This window comes from Salarias fasciatus, chromosome 20, assembly GCF_902148845.1.
Source record: "Salarias fasciatus chromosome 20, fSalaFa1.1, whole genome shotgun sequence".
In the NCBI taxonomy this organism is placed as follows: domain Eukaryota; kingdom Metazoa; phylum Chordata; class Actinopteri; order Blenniiformes; family Blenniidae; genus Salarias; species Salarias fasciatus.
In genome coordinates this window covers 16,989,492-17,007,285 of record NC_043764.1, presented here as the reverse complement: position 1 = coordinate 17,007,285, position 17,794 = coordinate 16,989,492, and the positions used below count along the sequence as shown (strand labels likewise).

Below are 17,794 nucleotides of genomic sequence, written 5' to 3'. Positions count from 1 at the left end.
TTTACATCAAATAGAACAGACATACATTGGCACATGCAAAGTGAACACTTTGTGGTGCTTTTCATAACCATCCAAATCCAATTGAACAAAGACTGGATATCTATTTTTTTTTTGTACTCCAAACATGAAAATACTCTCAAATATTTACAAAAAAAATATACTTACAATGCCCACTAACGCAATAATCATCTGGGACTGATCTGAGTTGATTTCCTTAAAACAAAATACTGTATGTGGCAGAGCTTGCTGTTCAAGGTAATTAAATGAACTTTGAGGAAAAAAAAAGAGGCACAGAAGAAAATCACTTCTAAACGATACAAAACAGAAATCAGATAATGGGAACCCCAAGAGAATATGGCTTTAATGACATTTCAAAAGAAAATATCTGGAAAAGCAGATCCACTGTCCTTTTTTTTTTGTGTTTGTCTTCGTTCACAGTGACCCCCTTTCAGCAGGCAAGTTGTCCTCTGGCAGAGAGACAAAGGGGCCACAACACGACGTTAAAACCTACAGTTGGGTTCGGGAGGCCGCCTCCACCGCGCTGGCCTAAAGCTGTGCTAGTCTCTGTCAGGACTCATGCATCATGTGTGGATGATGGTTGGATGCTATCCACAGCCCTGGAGTGCATAGGTACTGCAGGTGGTGCTGGGATGCCAGCAGTCTCCCTCCTGTCTTCGGCTTTCTCTGATCCTCTTGCAGCTCCGTTCCCTTTATTTTTTATTTTTTTTTATTTCGCAATCACAGATGAAGGACAAACAGCACTGGTTTTCCAAGCAGATCAGATCCTGAGGTTGTTGTAACTCACATATGTTTTCTTAGTTGCTTGACCTGGAAAACAGAGCAGAGACAATTTTGGATTTACTTTGAGCGCCGCCGAAACAAAGGAAGAAAAGACAGCATCTTACGGAGGTAAACAGACATCATCTGCTCGGGTAAAGTCTTCCCGCCGCGCCCTGCATTCTTATCACCAGCTGTGTGCAATCAGCAGTAATATTTTCTGGCCTAGTGTATCATTTCGGCTCACTATGCCCCAGTGTAAAGGCTTAGTTTCTATTTTCAGATGGTAACTAGTGATAAAAAAAAAAAAAACACACACACAAACATCACACAAGTGGGCACCGAACAAATGCTAGGGCATGCAATGCGATCCCAGTCTGGATTGCCATGGAAACATATCAGGACGTGGCTGAGTGCCTGGGTGTGTTTATGTGTCCTGCTGTATATCTCTGGTTATAAAAGCCCATTTCACTTTCAAACCTTGGGAGTGAGAGCATTTTTTTTTTTCCCCGAGCTGAGGTCATTCTGGCTTGTCATGACTTCTTTGAAAGGGTGTTTTATGGCAGGAGTTACATCTCGAGCAGGACGGCTCCTCTGGAAACATGTGCTGCTTGTAGGGACGCTCTTTGTGCTTGAGGCCTCATTTTATGCACAAAAGTGCAAAAAAAATCAACAGCGACGTGCCAAGCATATGGTCTGTGGGTGAAAAGCGTCCCACCTGAGGGTCCAATCTGGCATCTTTAAAAGAAATTACTAAGAAGCCAAATGTATTTTAATGTGAGTCATAATGTTCTCATAAAACTTGCAAACAGCACAACAGTGAGACCTTCATGTGAGCAGCCTCTGTGTAGTTAGGGTTAACTAATAGGATGGGATCAGGAATTTCCCCAAAGGGACCAAGAAAGACACCTTGATCTTTCCAAGTGATAGAGAATCATCTGAAATTCTAATAAATCTGTGGGCAGACATATAATTCAGTGTGAACTGGAAAAAAAAGTCAGACTTCGCTGAAATACGGGTTTCATCTCAGTGAGCGTGACACTGCATTCACGCCTGTTATTCTACTGCTGAAAATATATTTTTATTTATTTATTAATTTTTAATTTGCACTGATGGGCAGAAATCTTCACCCTATGAAGAGCATGAGCTTAAATGTTTCTGCCATCTTAACATTTTTCACCTCATAATACATCCACAATGTGTCCTTTTAACTTATCTACCCATAACATTGCAGGAAACGTGTAGGTGTCTCTCCTTAAGCCGTTCAGAATTTTGGATTTCATGCACCGTGTACAGTAATTCTTCATTCGGTTTTTAATTCCTCATTGACCCCGTTAAGGGTGGGTCAGAGACAGGGAAAGGCCCACATGCAGTGTTTGAGCTCCTTGTGATGTTATGAAGGTAATGCGAGTGGAGTCAGGACTAATGGAATGTATCTGCATGCGTGTTGTTCGGTCTGGATGGTGGGAAAAAAAGTCGGCATACATTCTCTTACTCATCAACGTTGCTATAAATTCCCATTCAACTGCTTTAATGTTGCTATGGTGACCAACTCCCATGGGCTCTGCAATTAAAGTGGCACCATTTCTTTACAGCTGCATTTTGTCGTCTTGGCCGGAAAGTACTATGAATAAAACATTAGCGAATGTACAAGAGATTCTTACTGGGAACGATAAACAATCTTCAGAAAGATCAAAGTTTTTCTTGTTTTCACTTTCAACATAATTTCAAAAAGACATACCTGATTATCCATTTTAATTCCTGTTTGTTAAGTAATGTTTTTTTTTAATTTTCTAACCTCACTGCCTGTTGTTAATTATGCACATCCGATCTAAGCAGCATTCCGGTGTCTATCTATGTGTCTATTGGGAAAAACAGTGAATCAATTCCACAAATCTGAAATACAGGGCAAATCCCCCTGTCTGAGAGGGGTAATCATGAAGATATTACACCCTATCAATACCAGTGTAAATCTGCGAAATCGCTAATGCTCTTAATCCTATAAATCACCGGGAGTCATCTCATACAGGGCCGACGGGGCCTGAAAGGGAGTATTTGGCGCTCTGATGGTTACAGGAATTGACGGACAGTCTCCGGGGATGGTCGAGGCACAGTTCAGGTTTCGGGGCGGTCATGCACATAAATTCGCCATTAATAAATGTCACTTCCACTGTTGCTAAAAAAGAAGGGCAAGGGGAGGAGAGAGTGTGCGGGGAGAGGGGAGACGAGGCGAGAAGACATCCGTGTAGGAGACAGAAGGTGAGAGACGCTCTGAACAGATGACTCGGTGCACTTTTGGGAGGGTCTCCCGGAGACCGCGAGCCGTGCTGGGGGACTTTTGATGTGCCGCTGGAACAGATGTTGAGGTTTCGCCCTCTATGGCAGAGAATGTATTTGCTCAATGAGCCACATGTGTGACAGGATATGTTCCTGCGTCCCCTGATACGCTTGCATCAGCTCTCAGACTTACATGTGCGTCGCTCACACATTCTGACTCACGCGCGCGCACGCCCCCACGCACGCACGCCCGCAGACACACACACAAACAGGCTCGTTCGGCTCATGACAGATGAGTGTGACAACTGTTGGTTGTTTGGAGAAATTCCCAGGAAAATCTGTCATTTCTCAGGCATAATTCAAGGAGGGTTTTGCGGGGCTGGTGCACCTGTGGGTGCCGCGATCGCTCTATGTGATTAGAAGCATTGTGGGAGAAGGAGGTCTTTGGAAGCTGTGATGTGTGATTTGCATGAGCTGTCAATCTTTTTAGTCCTGACAGATCGAGACGTGCAAAAAAAAAAAAAAAAAAAAAAGCTTCCATGGCAACGTTGCTCTAAATACTGCTCGCGCGGTTTGTTCCTCTCTGAAACTCCATCTACTTCTGCCGTTCTCACCAAATACAAAATAGTCTATCACGTAACCGTGCGAGTCTGTAGGCTCCCCACTCACGTACTAATACCCGGCATTATCTTTGCTAACAGGATCACGCTTACAGATTGAGATGAGGGGTGGTATGAGTAACGCGGAGCAACAGAGACAGATTAGCTCCTTCCGTTCGCGGCGACAAAAGCCCTGTTTCGTCAAATCCCTTCACAGGCAGAGTTCCCCCATCTTCCTCACGCTCGCTGCCACGCAGTTGGGCTAAAGGGCTAACCATTTATCAAGATACAAGATAACAGGGTCCTTTCCAGAGGACATTATACATAATTTTCGCCAAGAGGCCGCCCAATTAAATTGATGGAAAGGCACTTTTAAGTGCAAGAAAGAAACCGAGAGCAAGATCCAACAAAGAATGAAAAAGAGATCTCATCCCTCTTTTTTCGGAACAATCTACAACCATTACACAGATTTCCACTCCTGAATCTTTATGCGGTCTTTACCATCATTAGGTTCGTGTCTTGGCACATCAGACAGCGTTTCTGAAAGTGAATTTAAAAAAAAACAAAGCTAGTGATGATTACAATGACGTGACTGCACCCTAAATTTGATTTAATTTAGTGTGAGTTGTGCAAATGTGTAAAATGTTCTTCCACTGTTTTCAATCATCAGCGACATTTCAGCAATTTACATCATGTGGATTCTGCTTTATTTATTTAAATGCTACCGGTTATAATCCTGTAGCAGTTAGATAAAATATAAATTGGATATTAGGACACACATATTTGTTCCTTTTTTTTATTGTAACCTTCCTATTCAGCAGTGTACAATTAGCCTGTGTGGAAATGCCTAATTAATGATTTATCGTGGTATAATGTAGTTGTGAGAAGATGAAAGTGTCTATTAATGAATTTGTCAACAACTATAAGTGTCCTGGGGGCACAGTGGTGAATAAAGAGGTAAAGAATGACAATATAGTAAAAGACAGTTGAATTAATATTGAATGTGTTTTGTACGAGGCATTGCTGTTGCTCATAAATAGTGTACATTAACTAACACTTCAGAATGTCTACAGATATTACAGGGTCTTATAAAGCTTTCATTAAGCGGTTGTACGCTGCTTATAAAAGTTAAATAGTGTGTTTAAAGTACAACCTTGTGTATATAAAGAGCTCTCCTCCCACAGAGATCTGTGGATCATGGATAATGTGATTTATGTGCGGCTCGGAGACCGGGTTACTCACTCATGGGGTCAGCAGCAGGATTCTCACACAGCTCGGTCTTGGCCTCTCCGTTGGGCCTCTCGCTCGGCTTCTGGGACAGACGGGATGACATTGTGGCAGCTGTGACCACAGCCTTGAAGCTGCGCTTCCTCTTCTGCACGTTGAGCTCGGGGTGGAAGATAATGATGTACACCTTGGGCATGTAGAGCATGCCCAGTGCTACGGAGGCACTGAGGTTCATGGAGATGGTCAGGGTGGTTGTCTGGATGTACAGCTGCAAGGAAGCACAGGTAAAGAGCGGGTTTAATGAAGACTAGAACAGCGGCATGCATAATGAAAATGGGCGACTCCTCTGAATGCGGGATGAGCTTTGATTTGGCTGCTCTATGAGGCAGATAAATATGTTAGGAGGAGTAGCGTTTAAACCTTTATAAAGAAAAATTAGGAACAAGACAGCAATGATGGCTAAACATCTGTGGCCAATTACAGAGCAGTTACACCGTTGAGCATTGGAGATGAGGCGAAGCCTAAAAATAACCACCGCCTGATGACACGATGTGAGCGTCTGTAAAGAAAGTTCATTGTTCTGTCCGTTCTTTAGCCTTCAAAACAGCAAATCGGTTCATTGGGGGATATGTTTCTGCGTTGTATTACCATAGATTTCACTTCAGATGATGACTTACAATTCAAATCAAGCCAGTATTACATATCAGATATGTAGGTGATGCAGATATTCATTATGTGTGGCTTTAGGCAAAGGAGCAGTCATGCGTTCAGAGACAGAATCCAGCAGTATTTATTAAAGCCTGACCTGCAGCCGTTCACTCAAGTCAAAGACGGTTCAAGCGTATTAATGACAACAGCTTCACCAGGACTTCATCAAAATGTCCTCATATGGCCTCCGTCCTACCTGTCAGCTCAGCCATGACTAGACTGATGGACCTGCACTGTCTGATGATGAGGATCTGCTCCTGCCGTGTAACGCTCACTTCTCCTCGCTGACAGTTTCTGCGGTTTTGGATGCAGAGCACGGGTCGAGGAAACAGCACCTCCGGTGTGTTTTTCTACGGTCTTACTTTTACTGGTTGGCTCATTCATACATGGCCATTCATGTGACATGAGCACAGGTACGTGCACTTAAGCCCGTGCTGCGCAGCCCTCCTTTCCAGAGGTTACGTAACACCTCTCACTTCGTCCTGCTGTAGTTGTGAGCTTATATAACCACACAGTGGTCAGGATTACCAGTTTCAAACATTGGCTTCATTAAAATGTCCAGATTTCCCACAGATGTAGTGGAGCCGGTGAGCGTTTCATTCAAGGGTCTTGGAGAAAAAAAAAAAAAAAATCTCTTCAGCAGAGGACATTATTGTTTCAAGAGCGAATCACTGAAGCTTCCTCACTAATCTACTGCACTTCAAAGCATCAAATGTCACTTATACACTGCCTTTCAGTCAGTCACTGGTAATGTGGACCCGGCCAGGGGAAACGATTGTAAACACATTATCCAGCGCAGTGTATCTGCAGAAAAGCCAAATGCTCACTGAATCAGCGAGAGGAAGAAATGTCACCATTTGCATACAATCTTTCTTGGTGAGTATCGGTAACGGGTAATTTCTTTGCACGCAACAGTCATTTACATGCTCGTCTTGCCTTTGTTTTCCAATCTTCAGAAATCATCGCGATGCCTGATATCATCAACATGCCAATATATGCTGAGCTCGCTCCATCCCCTCCTGCTCCTCCATGGAGCAGCATCAGACGCAGTGATTTGGCTGGTGCACCATGCATTAATAACTGTATGAATATCACAATACTCTCAGTGTGCTCTGTTCTCTGTCACTGTGAGCAGCCGCGGCGTACGAGGAGGTCTGTGCTGTGACTTTGCGGCGTTTCTCATTAGATTTTAGAGCAGGCAGTCCAAGCACTGCAGGGAGCACACATGGCATCAAACATAATCACCGGAGGATCTCCACCTCTGCGCCGCGCTTCCATGTTTGGTGGTTGGTAACCTGTCTGGTATCCATAGCAACACTACTGAGTTTGGTGCAAGCAGCTAAACATGCCTGGAATAAGCTTTTAATGAGATTCTGATACCTCAGACTCTGCAATGCTGACCCTATCAGCGCTGATTTATTGACCATGCAGGAGAGTTGATTCGAGAGCTGGCTCGCAAAAAAAAGCGTGAGGTACTTGCTCATACTCATCACACGCAAACTGTGGAGGAATTTGGGATTTTTTTGCGCCTTTGTAACGCGCACACGGATGCACGCACACAGCGAATCAAATCCTTTTTCTTACTGTCTCTAATCATAGAGACAGGGTTTTTCATTGTGCCTCTCCAGCTTGACCCAAATTCGTCGCCCCTCTCACCCACCGCTTGAATGTGTAGCTCGTCACTGAACATTCATAATTAATTTATGTTGCTTTAACATAAATAAATACATGAAGTCATTTTCACAACTGCTTGGCAACTCTCTATTTATAGCACTGGTAATGATTTATTAAAGTCTTCATCAGGAATCAAACGGTTGCTTTTGAATTTTACATCTCATTGACAAGCCAAATGCCAGCATCCAGTCACAACAAACAATGTGTCTTCCATTTAGACAAAAAGCTGTTGAGGCTAATTCTCATAATTATACCCACCAGGGATATACTTACTGCACACACAATTTAGCCGGGTATGGTTGAGTACTATAAATGCACACAGCGATAAGGACTTGATTCAGTAAGTGACAATTAGGATGCTCTCTGCCCCGTTAGAGAATGCCTTCAATAATGAATCCAGGGGATTTGCAGTCTCCTCTCAACTACCTGGATGTCTCTTGTTGTTTTTGTGGCCTACTTTCTAGCCCAGCTCCTGTCATGAATAACTCCGTCTGGCTTTGTACTGCAAAGCTCTTTTTCGTGTTGGAAGACGGCGCTTTCAGTGGGGATGGTCTTCCTTTCACTGTCGCTGGTATCGGGAGGTCCCCATTCCGGGCTTTACCATTTGGCAGATGATTCTGTGGTAAGAGTGTCAGGACAGTGGCTGTATATCGTGGTTCCCAACAAACTTTTTGCACCTCTGCACCGAGAACCAGTCACATCAGTTGTTTATCTGATTGTTTTTAATAGTTCTAATAAAAATATTTAAAAAAAATCTCAGAGAGCAACAATTATGAAGGCAAACGTTTTTGGAAATTGCAGAAACCATCTCTTGGAAACTGTATTTCCGACCTTTATGGTTTCTCTATCATCCATCAGGGGGTGTTGAGGATATTTCACTTTCACTCAGACTTTTTAATGCCGCAACGGCTAACGCTGGTCGATATGCAGTTCTAATTAGGACTCAGCTTTATTAAGTGTCTCGGAGTAGAAAATCAGCCCTGATGAGGCAACAATTCAAAGTAACACATTTAACGTCCTCTTTTTAACTTTTCATTCAGGAAATTACTTCAGCCTCGGCCGTTATTTGAGTGAGCTCCAGAGGTGTCCTCACCAGTTAGCAGTCAACAAGAGATAAAGCCGAAACAATCTGCAAGAAGAGAGAAATGCTGGAAGACAGTAAGCCTATTAAAAGATACTGTTCTGACCAGAAAACAGGCCTCCGTTTTTGGGACGGGCTTTGTGCTGGCACAGAGGAGAAGCTCACAATCCTCCACAGCTCCCCTCAATCTGACGCTGAGTGATGATTCTGTCAGAGGCAGCAGCTTCCACCAAATCAATCAAACTTTGATCATGTGCCATAGGATAATGCACATAACAAGGTTCCTCAGTGCGATGCTGCGCTCGCTGCATGCCGACTACTTACTTATCTCAACTGAAATCCCAGGGTCCAAAGTGAGATGCAGTATTTTATATGTGATATCAGTTACAGGAGGACTGCAATCAGGGAGAGACGTGTTCGTATCCTCGCGCCACAAATCTCTGCCTCCTCCGGCGCAGACAGTCTGGTGAGTCTTGTGCACTGTTGCTCAGCACAGGCATGATATAACATTACTTACCGGTGTTGTGATAAGATGTGGTTGCAGAGCAGATGTGGTAAGATTCATGCAACTGGGTCACCGCACCTTCTGGTTTAATTTGCATATACATTTATGTTTTAGTGGTTGGTGACTCACGGAATTAACTTTGAGTGGAGTATGAAAACTGAGTATCGGTAGGATCAAGGGTTATTATTTCTTTTTGTCTCGCCATTTTATGGATTTCAGCTTTCCCACTGGTCTGAAACTACAAACTGCAGCAGTCGGGAAAACTGCAGCAGGTCATCATAATTCCTGCTTTGCAGCTCGGAGTGGTGTAAAACCGATGTCACACTCTCTTTTCCATGATAAGTAAACACCGGCTGAGGTTTAAATCAAAACCACAACCTTGCTTTGTTTCCATTACACTTGACCAGTTTTAGCTCTAGCCTGCAGTGTGCCTCTGGTGCAGGCTGCTCAAGGTTTCATGCATAAAACAAGTGATCGGCAGGGGGATTTCACATATTATTTTTCGAAAAGACTCCACTCGGCATCTCTGAAACGAGTGTCATGTCCAAATCCTGTTAAGTGCAGAGGAAGGATTAAAAGTTGCAAATTTCATTTTAACTGCTGAAAGCAGGAGTAAAGAAAGTTTTTTGCCCAAGAATAGTTAGTGGTTGCTAATGACGCTTGTCGGCACCATCTGTCTCCCGGAAAGTTTTCAGAGGTAGAGGTGACATCTTACACGAGCCTAAGTGGTTTCCCGACATGTATTGAGGTATGTAAGCTTCCGTGACATTAAGTTCTCTTTTAAGCCTGACTGAACCTTGCAGTTGTTTTACTAGAAAAATGTTTCACTGTATCGCCATCCAGCTCCTCTGAGCTGGAAAAAATGATCTTTTTTATGGTCAAAGACAGTGCATTCGTGTTTTTTTTTTTCCATCTCTGAGAGAGAGAAAAAAAAATTATTATGACTTTTTGAAACTCCTTTGCTCTTTTCAATGTGTATTTTGAAGTGTTTGCCTTTTTTCCAGAGTGAGAAACAGACCTCAGGTTTGCTTCGGTTGATCTGCGGGACCTGAGGACGGCTGGATCTGGATGCTGGTGCCTCTCGCAGCCATTAACTTCACAGTGCTGAGTAGTTGACTGAGTACATGCAGGTGCACAGGAGGCGTAGAGACGCTCTGTGATCTTTTGTTACTGTTTTCGCATGACTTCCTTCAATATGAGTGTGAATGGGCAGGCCAGAGGGAGTGGGGATGGGGGGGAAGAGGGGGGAGGGAGTCACAGGTGTAGAAAATAAGGGCATCTAAGTGGTGTTGCATTAAAGAAAATTCCACTCAGCGCCGCGACAACGTCTGCTACAAGACAATACAACAAAACAACATCGGGCCGAACAGGAGCAGCTGAATTTTTTTTTTTTTTTTTTGGGGGGGGGGGGGGGGATGATTATCAGTGGCAGCTGGCATCGTGTCAACTCGCTGTGTTTTCATAAATCATTTGATATTGGACAACCTGGGGTGAGCGAGATTACTGGGATCTGAGTGGGTGTTTGGCCACATCTGCACACATACGCACAACAAGGCGAGGCATTTATACAATGAGAACACAGTCTGATGCGTTTAACCTCCAGTCATTTTCTGTGCAGATGAATTAATCCACTTCCCCATTTATTGACACCTTTTTTGGATTTTTTTTCTTATATTTCAGCAAATTATTGATGTAGATAAATTACGAGCTGGTAAAGAAAAAAAAAAAACAGATTCTATGAGTGCATGTTAAAGATATAATATAAACATAAGCAGGCCGAGATGATGAATAAGATGTCTTCACTGCAGCATTCTGCAGAGGATGTTTTCGAGACATGCTCAGGCTCTTCTCACCAGCACCAGCCAGGGACTACGCAGACACGCACCCGCCGAGGCCATTACACAAGTGTGTGAGAGGCAGGGAGTGTGAGCAAAGAGTTAACTGCATAAAGGGGAAAGATAAACACATTACTGCTTCACTGGTCGCCGCAAGTAACATAATGAACTCCTAATCGCTGCTGAGGGTGTAATTCATCTATGAAATCAGCAGCAAATTGAGATGAGGAAAATCAGTTTCTGATCCATCTCATGCCGTAGCTTAGCGGGAAGGATATTGAACGGTGTGCCTCTCAAAAGGTTAGGAGTAACACTTTCCTGTCAGCATCGATATTCTGTCAGTGGAAAACTTCCCCTCCGCTCCATCTTGTGCGCGCGGGCCTGCCAAGCCGCACGCGAGCTGGGCAGATGAATGCATCTGTATTCTCCCCATCACGAGCCAGATAAGCAATGACTAGCACAGAAGGTCAGAATGTCATATTCTCAATCAACTCCAGTAGCACACAATGTCAAATGCTTTGTTGAGTAGAGCACAGCTGTCAAGAGACGGAATGCGTTGAATCAAACTCCCTGTATTTTTCTGCTCATTCGTTCTCCTCTAGGTCCTCATCATCCTCTCCTTCCACCTCCTCAACCTGCTTGTCTCCCTCTCCAGAATAAGGCATAATAGTCGATGCTGAGCCCAAGGTGTTAGAGCTGGAAAAAAAAAATGGCATCTGGAGCTGCCGGCTCCCCCCAATCCATATCGCTCCTCAGGCATTTCAGGATTCTGGCGCTTAACGCCAACCCTTCCTCCTCCTTTTTACATGCCTATTTCTGGCTGTGACGGTCCTGCTCTGGGTTTCCACGCACGTCACGGCCTTGCAAAAAAAAAAAAAAAAAAATCAATCCATAACTTATGTAGTCCCCGAATGTGCGAGTGTGTGTGTTTGCATTTGGGCTTTCTTTATGTGCTTGCTTGTGTTTTCATTTTTGTGTTTGCACAAATATGCATGTGCGCATGTGTTTGGACAAGATAAAAAACAGGGCCGAAGAAATAAAAGGGAAATTTGTGAGGGGAGGGAGAGAGACAGACAAAGAAAAAGGGTGGCGACAATGAGAGGGAAGGAGAGAAATGACTCACCTTCTCTGCTGATTGCGCCGTGCCAAAGAAAATCGGGATGAAGGCCAGCCAGACTATGCAAGTGGTGTACATAGTGAAGCCAATGGGCTTGGCTTCGTTGAAATCTTCAGGTACATCCCGCGTCTTGATGGCGTAGATGGTGCAGGTCACCATCAGCAGGATGCTGTAGCCCAGCGAGCAGATGATCTGGAGGTCTGTGATGTCGCACTTCAGCACGCCGCGGGCCAGCTTGGGATTTATGGTCTTCTGCTCGTCGTAATCGACGATGGTGTTCGGCGGGTCGACGGCGAACCACACCAGCACCCCCAGCAGCTGCACGCAGATCAGGCTGGAGGTGATGGCGATCTGGGACGTGGGGCTGATGAAGCGGGGGGCCGTGACCGTCTGCTTGCCCTGCTCGAAGATGCGGTAGATGCGGTTGGTCTTGGTGAGCAGCGCGGCGTAGCTGATGCACATGCCCAGGCCCAGGAAGATCCTCCTGAAGGCACACACGGCCACGTCGGGCTTGGCGATCATGAGGAAGGTGATGATGTAACACAGAAAGATGCCCGTCAGCAGCACGTAGCTCAGCTCTCGGCCCGACGCCCGCACGATCGGCGTGTCGTTGTAGCGCACGAACGTCGCCATGACGAAGATGGTGGCGATGATGCCGAGCATGGCCAGAAAGACGGGGATGATCGCCCAGGGGGAATGCCACTCCAGCTTGACGATGGGGATGGGCTGGCAGGCGGTTCTGTTGGAGTTGGGTCTCATGTTGTAGGCACACAGTCTGCAGGACGTCTCGTCAGACTGGTACTGGTAGCCGTCGCACAGCTCGCAGTGCCAGCAGCACGGCATGCCCTTCACTCTCTTCTTCCTCTCTCCAGTCTTGCAGGGCAGACTGCACACAGAGATCGGCACCTCCTGCTCCCCATCTGGCCACTGAAGCTCCTCCAGCTGAAAGAGATGTGACACAGCACCAGGAGAGGAGACGGCGTGAGTGAGATAAGCAAGAGGCATGACTGAAGATGAAAAACCATATGTGCAGTAACAAGCGTCTGTATTCTGCGGGTAGAATATAACCGCACTATACTTTTCCAGGCAACATATTAACCAGCCACCTGTTTTTGTTCTATAAATCAACTGAAGTTGCTTTCTCTGCAAAAACAAAGTACAGTGCTACAGCGCAAACAGTTGGGAGAAAAGCCATGAACTTAATACAGTAGATCTTTCGTGCCAATTCTTCGAGGGATTGCCTCTTCTAATACTTGGAAGTAATTGAAATCACCATGGCAACAGAGCCTACCTTTGTTCAGTGAAATAAAAATAAAGAAATGTGGAATGCAAAAGACATTATGTTTTAATACAGGAGCCAGTGAGGTATGAAATACGTGATGAGGGGGAAGGAGAATAGGATTTGGGATTGGAAAATGCCTCTGTTTGACTTGGCAGAGCTGTTTCTATTTACGATCTTGTCATGAAAATGAAAAGTGCCGTATACACACGCAGCGTGTGAAAGTCCAAACCAGAAAGACCCCCGGGGTGTTTTATGATTCCAGCTCAAACTATAGTTTCAGCCTACAAGTCAGTCTATAAAAGCCATGAAGAAACGGAATTTTTTAAGGCTCTTACATATTTTGTTAGGGTGTTAAAAAAAAACCTTTCATAGTACTCTGGGCAGATCTTTTGATTTATTATGAAAGTGTAGTGATTCATTGCTTTAAAAGCACTAGAAGATTAAAGATATACCAACATGGTTTCACAGCAGTATCATCAACTGCATCAGACAACCAGGCTAAATCAATTGAGCTGATACCAAACAAAAAGCAACTAAACACACAGACGCCCCTCGGTCTCTGGTCTGACGGCGAAACACACTTTTAAACCGTGTTCGGATCCAAACAAACACTCGGGCGGACGACGAGGGAACAACCTGCATCAAACTCGGAATGACAAAGCGTAAAACCGCATCGGAAATGAGCAGGAGTTCGTTCTGGCGATTATTTTTCTACTGTGCTTTGATGTAAAGTGAATTCCTGACTTAAAGGCTCCCTGCGGAGTTCCCGTCTTCTGCCCGCTCTGTGGCGCAGTGTGTCCCCGTTTTGTTTGTCTCACGTGTGCTTGTGAGGATGTACGTGAACATGCATGTGCCGTCTGGCCCGTGGCGTCACTTTCCTTTTCTTTTCTTTTTTTTTTTTTTCCATTTTGAGAGTTGGAAGAAGATAACAAGCTAATGAATGCAAAAACATGAATTATGCTCAATGCTTTATTTGAAAAGACAAACACGTCAAGGGTGTGGGTTTTCTCCGGTACACGGACTTCCATTAACAAACCAAAGACAGGAAGCTTCAGCTTTACATGCTTGTGATTGCCAATTTTTTGTGTGCCAGGGTCAGTGGAATGGAACAGGTATTGAACATGTATGGAAACATGTGTGTACATTTTCATTCCAATTTAAACAGAACATGCGATACCAACAGTTCAACTTTGTGGTATAATTCTTTACATTTTAAGAAGAATAAAGTAATACATGGATGCTCAGAATCCATTATGTTCATAATTTAAATATTCATGTGAGATCTAATGTGTTGTTTAGTAAGATTCAGCAAGCTTTAGTTTAGAGGCAGCTCGAGATGTAAAAATACTCCACAGCGAATTATTTGTGTCTGAGAATTTTCCATAAATGTTTTTAGTTTCAGTGACTGAGCAATAATGCTTAAAATGACATCTACTCTTTCTCATTCATTAAATATGCAACACTGAATCTCCAAATGCTTCATTTACATACTGCAGGTAAAGTTCAGCCTCACTGCTGTGCTTGTGTTAGTTGATTTGCACCTGAACAATGATTCTCATAATTCTTAAATTCAGATTGTCAGTGAGCGAAGAGGAGGCTTCGCCACCTTTACAATAAGTGCGCACACACACATGCACACACACATCTGTCTGCACAGTGAAAAACACTTATCCGAAGAAACAATCGAAATTTTTTTTTCCCTCTTTCATTTACACTATTCTAGAATAGAAGTGGACAGAAAGACTCAACACCATCTCACCATCTTCTAGCATTTGTAGATACGCTCACTGTCGAGCTTTGCTTTATCAGAAACACCAGCGGATAAAAAGGCTCAGCGAGGTGCAAATGCCATCGCACACACGGGTCCTGCATCACCTCAGGTGATAGCTTCACCTCCTCCACATGTGGCAACTGCCAATAACCGCAGATACAGAGCTGCACCCCTGCAGCACACACGCGCACGCACGCACATCTGCAGAGCGTTCGTGATGTGTGTACCTGTATGACAAATGTGTTGTTTCTGTGCTGTCTGGATAGATTATCATCTGCCATTTATCAGGGGGCATGAAGGTGCCATTTGTTATTTGGACAATGAATGGTGCTCTCTGGAAAACCTCCCGATTACACACAGTGTGGAAACAGTAATGAGACCAACAGCTCTGTTGCCATGGAGACCAGAAACAAGATTTTAACACCGTGGACTCGGAGCTGCTGCTGTACTTCCCTTTTGGGATTTTTTGCTTTAGTTGTTAATTCACAGTTAATTTGAGTTTTTTGTGCGATTAAATAGCACAACAAGGAACTGGGATGATCGCAAATTGGGATAAGGATGCTCGTTCCCGGGAAACCTTTAAATCACCGCGTCTCTTTATGTGCCTTTGAGCAACGTTACGCGTTTCGCATTGAAATATAATTATATAGCAGGAGCATTTGGTTTGTAATCACACTAAAACAGAGTGAAGCTCAAATCTCCAGTAGCAGACGCTGTTCCACCTGTGCTATCAAATCCATTTGGCGGAGTTTAATTCTTGTGATCCGGAGAGCCATTATGCAAATGGTACCTCATCTGTATGTAAATGTCATGTTTTTTGGTAATCTGAATTACATAGAGATACACAAGAATTTCTGCTGGGGCTTCCTCCCCATCGCAGGGGCAATCTCGAGCCATGTTTGCCCTGAAATAAAACTAAATTCATCAGTTTCTTTATTGTCCGCATGAATCACCCGGCACCATGCTTGTGTCATGACAGTGAAATCTATTACAGTGGCTACACACCGAAGCAGCATCTGTCCTCAGCTCTGCACCTGAAACTGATCGCAGAAACCGCTTTTTGTAGGTAAATTAGAGTTATTCAAAGCTCCAATGGAAAGAAAAATGGGCTTATCCTTGTTGCAATCAGAAGGGTGCGACTGTTTTTTTTTTTTTGGACGCGTCAAAACTTCTTGAATAAATTACCGTGTCACATATTTTTAGACTTAAAATCTTTCACTTTCCCCTCTGATGCACCCCGAGGTTTTCATCCTCGCCCTAAAATTTCGTCGGGTAAAATACGTGATCATAGGCTCCCGTCGTGTGCAGTAAAACCTGCGGGAAAGCTAACGAGCTCCAGGAGGAACATGGGAGACGTGTATTTCAGGTGTCAGTTTCCAACAACATCAACAGCTTCTGGAGCGTCTCCGCTGCCAAAGACTGAACATAGTTTTGCTATATGGACTGACACTTGGGTTAAAAACAAGTTCCTTCTCTTCCTCCCACTCTTCACCGTCAGCCCTCCAACAGCCGCGGCGGTAGAATAATGATGATATCCACCAACAGTCGAGAGCTCACCTCACTGTTTTCTTTTTAATTCTTTCACTTCCTTTTCATGTCAAACCCTCAAATCGAGTCCCCTCTGATGTAGCATCATCCAGACATGAGGATTTTTTTTAATAACATCCCGTATGTGACCACCTAAAATCCTTTCATCCGTCGTCACACACTGGTTTCAAACTCGTCTGGTTTCACAGCATGTTTTTTTTTCTTTTCCTTCTTCTTATCAGAGGCAGCTGATACATTGTTCATCGTCCATATTTCAGTTACTGATACAGACTTGCTTATTTATGTTTAATAAGTTGGGTTAATAATAGGAACCACTTATACTGAGTTCTCTGTGTGTGTGTGTGTGTGTGTGTGTGTGTGTGTGTGTGTGTGTGTGTGTGTGTGTGTGTGTGTGTGTGTGTGTGTGTGTGTGTGTGTGTGTGTGCATTCATCTAGCATCTGAAGGAAAATACAGCAGCTCAGGCTCTGTAAACACTTGCAGAGTAAAAAGCGACTCTTCCATCTTTCTGTTGAATTGCACAGACAGATTTATTTCCTGAACCTAAAATGCACCAATTAGACTGAAAAAAAAAAAAAAAAAAAAAAGCACATTTCCACCTGGGTTCACTCAGTGCTCGATGTGCAGAGCGTGCATGCTGATGTCCACGGGCACCAGCTTCAGATCAACAGTGCCATTTGGAGGTCGGTGGTGGGTTAGGAACTTTTTTTCTCTATTTTCAATTTATGATGAAGAAATGATTAACTAGAGAGTGAACCTGATGTGTTTTTTTTATTGAAATACATATTTTAGAACAGAATGTAAATGGAATTAGGTATAATTAAAATTATAAAGTGAGTAACAGGTACAATCACATATAGAAACATATATATTGTTGATTTATCAAACTTCGTTTAGTGGTGGAAGTGCTTGGTCATAATTTGGCTGGCTGGCAGTAATTGAGCAGTTTTGTAGAGGAGTCTAATAAATCAGACTCAGGAAGTGTTCAGGATGTGCAAGTAAGACATTTTAAACGTCAGCTGTTTGCGGTATAAGGGTCTGTAAATGATTTTACCCGGAGCTGGAGACTTTCCACCCACTGTCCCACCATCTTATACTCGGGGGTGGAGGAGTTGGTCATCTGGAACTGGAACAGGTCGTAGCGTCCCGGGGCATCGCCGTTCTTGTTAAACACCACAGAAGTGCCGGCGCTGCCTGCGCGGAGAGGAGGGAGAGTGTAGGAGAGAGGGCGGGCGGATCAGAAAAGTGTCAGACGCTGGTGGGACCTCGTCTAACGAGAGAAAAACATGAACTCTTAACCCCTTGTTTCTGAATGCTCGGTGGCTTCGGAGGACAACGCCGAGTGTGGGAGTCACTTCCTCCCAGATCAGACCTCAAAAGACAGCGACCTGTATC

General features: G+C 44.1%; 1 protein-coding gene across 1 annotated transcript in view; it reads right to left on the bottom strand.

The window, feature by feature from the left end:
* Window positions 1-409: 409 nt before the first annotated feature.
* The window catches only part of grm7 (glutamate metabotropic receptor 7), a 79,119-nt gene continuing 61,734 nt past the window's right edge, over window positions 410-17,794 (bottom strand). The window contains exons 7-10 of the mRNA XM_030119514.1: window positions 17,454-17,593; window positions 11,807-12,742; window positions 4,896-5,148; window positions 410-828 (exon numbers count right to left, since the gene is read on the bottom strand). Coding sequence (XP_029975374.1) covers window positions 779-828; window positions 4,896-5,148; window positions 11,807-12,742; window positions 17,454-17,593 — 1,379 coding nt within the window. The 3' untranslated portion in view covers window positions 410-778. The remainder of the gene's footprint in view (window positions 829-4,895; window positions 5,149-11,806; window positions 12,743-17,453; window positions 17,594-17,794) is intronic.